General features: G+C 42.0%; 1 protein-coding gene across 2 annotated transcripts in view; it reads right to left on the bottom strand.

Moving 5' to 3' along the window:
* Positions 1–11,081, bottom strand: part of STAT4 (signal transducer and activator of transcription 4) — a 128,270-nt gene continuing 117,189 nt past the window's right edge. Inside the window, exons 16-23 of one of the 2 annotated variants that reach the window (XM_075528976.1) lie at positions 9,525–9,660; positions 6,828–6,877; positions 6,487–6,581; positions 6,049–6,185; positions 3,538–3,729; positions 1,719–1,785; positions 1,271–1,379; positions 1–278 (exon numbers count right to left, since the gene is read on the bottom strand). In XM_075528976.1, coding sequence (XP_075385091.1) covers positions 252–278; positions 1,271–1,379; positions 1,719–1,785; positions 3,538–3,729; positions 6,049–6,185; positions 6,487–6,581; positions 6,828–6,877; positions 9,525–9,660 — 813 coding nt within the window. In that variant the 3' untranslated portion in view covers positions 1–251. Of the gene's footprint in view, positions 279–525; positions 1,380–1,718; positions 1,786–3,537; positions 3,730–6,048; positions 6,186–6,486; positions 6,582–6,827; positions 6,878–9,524; positions 9,661–11,081 lie in introns of those variants that run through there. The other variant, XM_075528975.1, reaches the window with a different exon arrangement.

Below are 11,081 nucleotides of genomic sequence, written 5' to 3'. Positions count from 1 at the left end.
ATAGTTATATTAACACTTTTTTAAACGTTTTCTTATCTCACAAACTTATCTGAAGCTTTGGTTTTTAACATTTAAATCCCAGTCCTCCTGATTGTGGGGTGCAAGGTCAGAGAGAGAAGAGCTTCTGGCTTCAACCATGTCTTGGGAATCCATCTTCACAAAGCTGAAGAAATAGAATGTGGTTGTTGGCAAAGATCAGTCTTTAGCCATTATCCTTTGCTTCCTTCTTTGAAGTGTCAGGGCTTACGCTATCACTCATCAGAGCATGGAGACTTCATCTAAAATTGAAAATGAAAATGATCTTTGAAGCAATGACTGTTTTGAAAATAAACTACCATCTACTGTTTGGTGAACATCCTCCTTTCTACTAAACACTAGGATCTTTCTACCAACTAACTACTGGGTGTTTACAGAAGTAAGTGTCAAGCAGTCTAAAATAAAAGGAATCTTACAGGTAAATGGAAACACTTTTTAGAAAGAAAAGAAAGCCAACTCATCAAAAACATAATAAGGAAATCAGTGGGAATGTAAGAAAAGTTTAGTTAGACATAAGTAACTTAGTGAGTTAAGGGTAATGAGTTTGGGAATAAGCTAAAAGAGGAGGAAATGCTTTTTCATCTTTGGACATCGTTAAGAAAATGACTTGAGTAATGATTCTATCATTCTGCTGTATGTGTAAGCATGCGTTGAGTCATCCTCACTTAAATTGACTCTCTAGACAACACCTGGAAGAAGAACAAATATAATGCACACTAAGCAAGATGACTGCACTTGAGATTATGCCCCAGGCTAGTAGCCTGCTATCGACTGCTCTTCGTGGTCTATTTGAAGAGGGTCCGTGGACTAGAGTGCAGTTAACAAGATCAAGAAAATACGGTTTTGGGTGCTTGAACAGCTAAAATTAAATATTAAGCTATACGTATAAATATGGATTAACATAGGTTCTCTGCTAAAGTGGAGAGTAAGATGAAGAGTGGTCAGTGGAAGAGATTGAGATCATGTGTTTTGGGTCAATTTAAGAATGTTTGTCTTCTGATGGCTTTTGAATGGAAAGATGGAAACAGTTCACGTAGGTGGCAGAATCTCCTTTCAATACTTATAATATTAGTAGCCTGTAAGACTTTAAGGACACCCCTGGTGCTATGCTCATGAACATGTCCCGAGAAATCTTTGCTACAGGCTGGCAGAACTTCGGCTCCTTCAATTCACACACCACCTTCGCTTCACTGGACATGCCCTTGACCATCAATGGAAAAGAAAGGGAACACACTGCTGTTTCAATTGTTGTGGGGCTCAGGTCTTCTCTCAACACTGCATAAACACTTGGAGACATGGGAAGAAGGTCTGATGGAGAACGTGGCTCAGTCGAATCACTTCGGCTTAAAGAGAGAAGGTACATTTTTAAAAACAATTTAAGAAATAACAGTTTACAGTGACTCATGACAGGAACCCATTTCTGTAGCTTTATGTATTTGTGACACTGATATGCCTGATCCCCCATTTGATATCAGACCATCTAACCTGCTGTGTAAGACCTTTTCATTCTAGGCAGGAGAGAACAGCTTTAGGTTTTAAAGAAATGGTAGATGGAGCATTAAAATACTTTCTTTATTCTCAGTTATAGAGTCTCTTCTGTACTATCAAATTTCCCATAGAAAGCTTTCTTATTATTGTTGTAAGTTCTACAATAAATATTTTATATGACTAAGATTACTCACATTGTTGAGATGGGGATAAAAACAGAAGGAACATAGCCTTTGTCTCCACTTTCTGTTGGTCTTGAAACTGGGGGAAAAAAAGGCACTTTGTTGGGGAAAATATTAAACAACTTTATGGACAAAGTTAGAAAAAAAGTCTAGAGAAATGTAAGCAAGGACAAGAGAGTTATCATAATTATTTATTGATTCATAAACACTTTTAGTTGAATAGATGCAATGGTCTTCCAGATGAGTATACAATATAAAATAAGAAAAGAGTAAATCTCGTGGCATGCCTGATCTTATTTCATTAAATAAAAATGCCTTCTTGAAGATATTGAGAAGCAATGAGAATCAGTTATGGTACCTGATTTCTATGGGGGGGGGGTACCCAAATAAAACAAATGGAGAAAAGCTCCACTGGGTGTAGCTTTCATAGTACACATTTTTCTCACTAGACAAGGATCAAGCAACTCACTCTGAGTTAGTGCACCCAGTGACGTCACCTGGAAAGGTTCTCTCTGGTCACAGTGAATTTTTTCGTAAAAGTAACTTTGTTCAAACCTCGGTTTTTTGTGTGATGGCTGATTTAAGAGAACAGCATGCAACAGTGAAATTTTGTTTCCTGCTTGGGAAAAATCCCACAGAAACTGTTGTGATGTAGAACGCAGCTTACAAAGGCAGGTTTTTTGGGGGTACCCCTTTGTATGTTTGCTCACGCTTAATTATAAGTACTGATTTATTCATATATTGGGGGTATTCACAGTAACTCAGTTCTTTTCACTAAAACTGACACTGATTAACGTTAAAATTACACACTTTTTGCAGTACAGGTATCAAACAGTGTTGCTGAAAGTACCGCCATAGTAGCAATGGTCTACGCACCTCACCTTAAAAAACCTTCCCTGGAGTTGTATCTTGTACCATGATCAGTTGGTATTTGGCCAAATTATTCACTGTCATTAATTGCATCGGTACTTGTGATTTTATTCAGTTGGAGGTAGGGAAGAACTTGGAAGTCACAGCTAGCCTTTGCTTGTTTTGTTTGTTCCAGAGGGAATGCAGTAGAGCGCACTGGCTGTGAGTGCCAACTGTGGGATGCTCCACAAGACAGTGCTTCTAGATTTAGTTGCTAAGGATGAAAATGTTTATGGCTTGGTTATGCTTTTCATTAGAGAAACAGAATGGTGGACTCACACTACAATTCCATAGCTAACATCATGGACTGTCTCTTGTATGTTTGATAAATATTTGCACAGTGCTTATTTTGACCAGGCACTGTTCTAGGTTGAGAGGATAGTCAGGCAAGATAGGTGTGTCCGGACTTGGTAATGAAAGAGTAGGAGGTGGAGGTAGAGGATGAAGCGCAGTCTCTGGGTCCCTCACCAGCAAATCAGCAACATTCCCTTAGATGTAAGACTATAGTAAGGTAAATGTGAAATTTACATATCCTGGCCTTTTGCAGAAATATAGATGTTTCTTACCACTTTTAAACACATTCTAATAATAAGCTCCTCTTTCATTTCCTCTCCCCTGTATGAGTGAAGTTCACATCCCTCCTACTTTCTGAAGGAGAAAACTGAGGATCTACAAGTGGCTAGAAGAAGCCCCAGGGACATTGTGAAGCCTGCTTACAGCCAAGGTCTACTATCCTGCTCCCTCCAGACAGCTCCAGATGGGCCCTCCCAGGAACGACTCACATCCCGCTTTGACCTCCACGTGCCCATTAGAGATATGGAGAGCAAAGCCAACATAAACAGAGACCTTCATTCCCGTTGCCCCAACACGAGGTTGTCTTCCAAAACCCCCAGGGGGAACAAGTGAACAGAGAGAAGCTGACCTTCACATGGCTGGGAGCTGTAGTGTTTACCAAAGGCTTTGTCTTTGGGAATGTCAGGATATAGGTACTTCAGTGGGTTTTCTGGAATGTTTTCAGCCATAATAACCTTGTAGTCTCGGAGGATGTCAGCGAATGGCAGAGCAGACAACCTGCCTTTATTGTAGGGTTCTACGGAGTGGAATCTCACTTCTCCTGGAAAATCAGAAAGCAGGTGAATATCCAAGTCCCCGCAGGCATTCTTGGTGGCCGGTCTTCCTGCCCACATTGCCTTCATTGTCCCTCTTTAAAACAATGCCCTTCCCGGTGCTCTAAGACGTGAATGTAACATACTGGCATGAAGCAGGGAACCAGTAGAGAGAGAGGTCTGAGGGACTAGCCCCAACCCCAACTATGTGGACATCTCCTCCCCCTAGAAGAATTTACTTCAGAGGACAGCACTGAAGCTACAGCTCAGGAAGAGGGACATGTCTGATCACAGTGCACAGGAGCAAATGAAGGGGGAGGAGGAGAGAGTGGAGCACATCCTGGCCCACTAAGCCTTGAGGATGATATTCCTGCTCAGAGAAGCCAATCCACTGAGAGGACCATATGGCCAGACCCACTACAAGACAGGACATCCTTCACCGACCCATAGTTCTACATGGTACAACACTGGAGACACAGTGTGGGAATTGCACCCGATCTGACCCCACCACACTGAGGCAAAACACTAAGGGCGTGCAGCAGAACAACAAAGGGAGCAGAGCAAGGAAATCCCGAGGGAGTACCAAAAATAGACTTTGGGGTCAGGGCATGGCACCCAGTCAGACTCAACCAGAAAACACTCCTAAAGACCAACAAACAGTCCTTGAACTATTTACAGGCTTGTTGTTGTTGTTGTCATTTTTTGCTGTTTTGTTTTCTTTAATTTTGTTGCTTTGTTTTGCTCTATCTTGTTTTTGTGCATATTATTATCTCTGCAGGTCTATCTAGATAATATAGGCTGGATAAACAGTCTGGAGGGGAAAACAATGGGACAGATGGTTCTGGGGGAACATGGGAAAGGGGGAGGTGGAGGAAAGCAAGAGGTGTTAACAAACCCAGGGACAAGGGAACAACAAGTGATCCAAAATCAGTGGCAAGTAGGGTAAAGAGGCCTAATATGGCTCGGTCAAGGACAATGCACCTGAGAAGAAATACTGAAATGCAAATGAAGGCTGAGCATGAGAGTGGGACAACAGGGAAGTAAAAAGAAATCGAGGAAAGAACTAGGAGGCAAAGGGCATTTATAGAGGTCTAAATATAGGCATGTACATATGTAAATATATTTATATATGATGATGAGTAAATAGATCTATGTGCATATATTTATAGGTTTAGTATTAAAAGTAGCAGAAGGACATTGGGCTTCTACTGAAGTACTCCCTCAATGTAAGAACACTTTGTTCTAATAAACTGGCATTCCATGATGCTCACCTTCCCGACACAATTGCTGAAGACAAAGCGAGTACATAAGCAAATGTGAAGAAAGCTGATGATGCCTGGCTATCAAAAAATATAGTGGCTATGGTCTTAAAGGCTTGAAGATAAACAAGCAGCCATCGAGCTGAGAAGCAACAAAGCCCACATGGAAGAAGTACACCAGCCTGTGTGATCACAAGGTATTGATGGGATCAGGTATCAGGCATCAAAGTACAAAATACCATATCATTGTGAATGAGGGGGAGTGGGGACCCAAGCCCATCTGTAGGCAACTGGACACCCCCTTAAAGAAGAGTCTTGGGGAGTTGACAAGCCAGTCAGGGTACAATGTAGCAATGATGAAACATACAACTTTCCTTTAATTCTTTAATGCTGCTTCTCCCCCACTATCATGATCCAATTCTACCTTACAAATCTGGCTAGACCAGAGGATGTACACTGGTGGAAATAGGAACTGGAAACACAGGGAATCCAGGACAGATGAACCCTCAGGACCAGTGGTGAGAGCGGTGATACCAGGAGGGTGGAGAGAAGGTGGGGTAGAAAGGGGGAACCCGTTACAAGGATCTACCTATAACCCCCTCTCTGGGGGACAGACAACAGAAAAGTGGGTAAAGGGAGACATTGGACAGTGTAAGATATAACATAATAATAATAATTTATAAATTATCAAGGGTGCATGGGGGAGGGTGCAGGGAGGTAGGTGAAAATGAGCTGATACCAAGGGCTCAAATAGAAAGCAAATGTTTTGAGAATGGTGATGACAACAAATGTACAAATGTGCTTGACACAATGGATGGATAAGAGTTGTATGAGCCCCCAATAAAATGATTAAAAAAAACAAAACAAAACAAAAAACAAGCTCCCGTTGTCTGGACAGTATAGATTATTCATGTGATGGAGGATGTCCACACAGGCAGTTATAAATTTATGTGTGCCCCGTTCTGGGGCATTTGCAACGGCGAACCTCCAAACCCATGGCACACAAGCAGCACAACACACAAGAACACTCAGCTCCTCCATCACACAAGTCGACAGTCGTGCACGCACCGTTTTCAGAATGGTCCACCCAGGTGAAGGTTATTCCTCCCAGGTGGCTCTCGCTAAATCGCAGTAAGAAGGTTCCAGGCATTTTGTCCTTTAGCAAAAGGCGCTCCTTCTCTTTGCTAACGAACCCCATGACGTACCTAAAAATACAATGGTACACAGTGCTGCCCAATTAGGAATGAAATCATGGCAATTGCATTTAGTTCATTCACGAAGAACCATTTTTAGGCTGTCGAGTATAATTAAATATTGATAATACTTGAAATACTCTTACACCAGTTAATGTACACATCAATACTCCATGAAAAGTGTAAGAAACCAGAGCTGTTTCCCCCATATGGCATTAAATATATTTAGATGGAAAATGATAGAAAGAAAAAACCCAACATCTAAGAAATAAGGACCCAGTAATTCATGCAGAAGATAGAGCTTCCAACTGACCCATCAATCCAGAGGGGCAGGATGTGTTTTTTAATTAAATCCAATATTGCTTCAAGCCAGATCCAAAAGGTAAATGATTTGCCAGGTAAGTGTTCCTGTTGGAATAAACCAACAAGTTAGGACAATGCTTGGCTCAGCAGTAATGTTGCTAGAATGAGTCAAGTTACATTTTCACTGGACTGTTCCCATGAAATCAGATAATACTTCAGAGTTTCTCTTTAAGACACCTTTAAGCAGGAGAGCCGTGGAAACTCCAGATTATAGTATGGAGGCTTAGAAAGGAGCGGCGCATCCAAAGGAAGGAGACGTGTCTACAGGACATTCCTTTCCCCCGTTTGTACCTTGCAGAACCTGGCCCAGGTGAGATGACCATCGCTGTAGCTAGATAGCACTGAAATAAAAGAAGAACAAAGGAATGAGACGCTTGTTAAACAATTGGATTCTTCAATTTAGCTATTTTCTATTTTTCTCCATTCCCAGAGCCCTGGGGGTGTCGTGGTTTTGCACTGGCCTGCTAGCTGCAATGTCAGCAGTTTGAAGCCTGGAGAAGCCGGCACTTTCTATTTCCATAAAGAGGTACAGTCTCAGAAACTCACAGGGGCAGTTGTACCCTGTCCTATAGGGTCGCTGTGAGTTGACATTGACTTAACGCGGTGGGTTTTCGGGTCTACAGAGCCCTCAGTACAACCAAAATACCTGCCAGGGAGTCTGCCCCAACTCTTAATGACTGTAGGTCAGAGCAGAACTGTCTCACAGAATTTCTGAGGTTGCAAACCTTTACAGGAGCAGAGAGACTTTCTCTTTCTACCAGGAGTGGCTGGTAGGCAGGCTTGAACCCCTGACCTTGTGGAAAGCAGTCCAACACTTAACCAACAGTGCTACCTGGGCTCTTAATATTCAAAATCAAATTGACTTCTGTGGCAGAGCTGCTGGGGGCTTGAACCGCCCACGTTGTGGTGCGCAGCACAACGCGTACATGATGAGTGCCCTAAGGACTCCTTACTTCGGAGGAGGTACTGCGAAAATAGAAGAGGGCTCCTTTGCTCTTCTTATCTAGGAAAGGATTCTTTCGATGGGAGAGCGAAAGATGGCTTTAGGAAGAGGGTGGCTCTCTGAAGCTCAACCCTCATTTTTTTCTTGAGTAAGAAAAATTATTGTCAGAGGGGAGAGAGGAGGGTCCTCCAGCTAGCATAGATAAGACAAAATGAGGCGTAATGGACCCGAGCATGGCTTTCAGAGGCAGTCAGAACTACCTAATGTTACTGAATCAATATTGTACAATGAATTTGTGTAAATGAGGCACAGACTAACAGGGGTCTTGACTATTAAGATGAAAACAATTAATTAGAGTTTCATTAGACTATAGGGTGTCATTAACTTTTTGCCCAGGGCGGTGAAAGGACCCTCGATTTTCTAAGTACATTCGAAAGGAAAATATACTCACCACCAGCAGAGTTTAATAAAGGCCTGAAAGGATGTCGTTGCTATGTATATATATTTTATAACCCTACTCACTACTTAACACATACTGAAAGTTGACTTCTTCTGGATTGTGAACTAAATGAGCAAGAACTGAAAAGGATATAGATTTATATTTTTTAAATAATTTTATTGGGGGCTCATACAAAGCTTATCACAATCTATCCATCCATCCATTGTATCAAGCACTTGTACATTTGTTGCCATCATCATTTTCAAAACATTTGCTTTCTACTCGAGCCCTTGGTATCAGCTCCTCATTTCCCCCCTCCTCTTTCCCTCATGAATGAAATCAGCATTTTTATTTTAGAAAATTTAGTAATATTTTCAAAAACCCTGCTTTCTTTTATTACTCACTGGGTTGCAAGTGACAAACCAGAATCATGTTTAAAGTCAAAGCTTTAATTAATCACTCATGATTTGAATGATGCTTCTCAAATGCATCTTGGGCTCTATTCTAATTAGAAATGCAGACAGCCCAAGTTTAACTCTTTGGGGGAGCTTTGTTCACTGAAGATCTGCCAAAATATAGATATTCTTCAAAATTCTCTTGGAAAAACCTTAGACTACAGTTAGTACAAGGAGCCAACAGGTGGCACTGTTGGGTAAGCGTTGACCTGCTAAATGGAGACGTGGTTGTTCGAGTCCACCAGCTGCTCCTTGGGAGAAAGATGAGGCTATCTGCTTTCATAAAGAGTTACAATCTATCTGGGCTCACTAGGCGTCAGAATCTGTGGCAGTGCCAGTTAGTACATGCCATCCCACTTTACCAATGTTAGAAATGTCAGTTAAACCAGAGGCACCCTTTGTAGCAACGTTCTTACCTGGGTGGTTTGAATTTCTATAAAATTTCTGGGATCCTGGTGAAGTAATGAACTATCATCTTCCAGCTGTCCATTGTGATGTTAATTAAGGGAATGATGATCACAAGGTAAAAACCAAAGTTCCACTATAGGTTTCATATTCAGTGGAAATAACATTCAAAAACCCTGGATGCTTGAGATGAAATGGAAAAGAGGAGCCCGCACATTTGGACATACCTGGGCTCATGCCGGGCAGCCTTGGTGATGAAGTAATTAAAGTTCTGGACAGCTAACGGAAAAATCAACCTATCAACCCCCAGCCCTCCGTGGGAGAAAGGCGGCAGGCTGCTTACATAAGGTTTACAGCAGTGGGCACCCTAGGAGTTATTCTATTTTGTTTTCCAGGCTCACTCGGTGTTTGAATCAAGCACGGGATTGAGGCTTTGCTGTGCACTAACCCTGCAGTGAGACCAGCCACTTAACCTCTCACGGGCTACAATTGATAAAGTCTGACTTGAGGAACTTTTGTGAGACTTAGAGATCAAGAAATTTATGTAAAAATGGACTGAAAAGGTAATGGGATTTCTCCATACTCTTTTTGAAGTCCTCTTGTATGAGGCAAGCATTTAGTCTGTGTATCCAGTAAGTGCTCAATAGATTGTGACAGTCATTATTAATTATTAACTGTAGCAATGTCATCCTGGTTCTTTCACACACTTGAAGACCTAAAAGTCCTCCACATCTACCGGTTCCCACCTGTCAGCTTCTCCGCCAGCATACTGAGTTGATCTGAGTTCAGGCCGCGACCAACGTACGATGAAAACTGCCAGCTGACCACTTCTAGCAGCTGACTCAATGTGGCCGATGGGGGATTACTAAAGAACACCAAGTTCTGCAGTAGAGTTGTAAAGATGATTAAAGCATTATATAATCCATTACACAAGACTCTTGATGTAGATGCTTTAGACCAACCTGAATTAATAATATAGTATATATTATCACCTCTGTTGCATTTTTAAAGATGGGCAAATTGCGTGAAAGATAAAATTGGTTTTCCATTCAACCATTCATATGAAGCCATGTTGCTTTGTGACACCGATTGTAATTCACATACTGTATTGTGTGGATGACACCCTTCCCACTTCTTCCATGTGTTTGCAATTTCACCCATCTTTCCTGCCTTCTTAACTTTATCCCTGGGCAAAGTTTCCCTTCTCTTGGAAAAGGTGGACTTTTCTAATGTGTGTGCACCTCCCTCCTGTTATTGTTCAAAATATAAGCCTGCTCATCATTTGGCTGAAAGCTGATGTACAGAGGTGCATGCAGGTTCAGGCTTGAAGAGTATCTAAGGGCCACAGTTCAGGGGGCCACCTGTCTCTATCAGACCACTAAGATTAGCATTTTTTATGATTTTGAGTTTGGGCCCATATTTTGCTCCCACTCTGCTTAGGACCCCCTCTTGTGATCTGTTTCAGGGCATCAGCTGTGGTAGCTGGGCACCATCTAGCCCTTCTGGTCTCAGTTTGATCCATTAGTCCTTTGAACTCATTGCTTTTTTTTTTGTAATTTTGATTTTCTTCATTCTTCTTGGATAAATAGTTGTTTCTGTCGTACTTTTAAAGAATGTTTGCTTTTATTATTTTTTTAAAATCTGAAATCTAATGCAGATTCTATCTTATCCTTGACATAAACGCTTGGCATCTCTGTTTAACTTAAAAAATCTGAAATCTAATGCAGATTCTATCTTATCCTTGACATAAACGTTTGGCATTTCTGTTTAACTTTCACTAAAAAATTATCAATCAACACATACAAGTTTCTAACACTGTTTAACAAGCAATTGGGCAAACACCTTTTTTTTTAGTTCAAGTCTGTTTGTTGACCTGTATGAGTGTTTTCCAGTAGGTCTGATGGGGTGCCACGCCCTGGCCTCAAAGTCTATTTTTGGTACTCCCTTGGGACTTCCTGGCTCTGCTCCCCTTGCTGTTCTGTTGCACACCCTTAGTGTTTTGCCTCGGTGTGGTGGGTACAATTCCCACACTGTGTCTCTAGTGTTGTGCCCCATAGGACTATGGTTTAGTGAGGGATTTCGTGTCTCAGAGTGGGGCCGGCCATATGGTCCTCTCTGTGCATTGACTACTCTGAGCGGGGCTATTGTCCTCAGGGCTTCGTGGGCCAGCGTGTGCTCCACTCCCTTCCTCCCCCTTCATTTGCTTCCGCTTCCATCTGGGTATGCTAGGTCGGTTCCCTTCCCCACCAGAAGGCCTAGTGTTGTTTTCTGTGGCACACACTTCCAGGGTGGGGTCAGGCTGG

This window comes from Tenrec ecaudatus, chromosome 13 (genome assembly GCF_050624435.1).
Source record: "Tenrec ecaudatus isolate mTenEca1 chromosome 13, mTenEca1.hap1, whole genome shotgun sequence".
Lineage (NCBI taxonomy): Eukaryota > Metazoa > Chordata > Mammalia > Afrosoricida > Tenrecidae > Tenrec > Tenrec ecaudatus.
The sequence above is the reverse complement of the archived record's forward strand: the minus strand, read 5'-3'. Positions and strand labels throughout refer to the sequence as shown.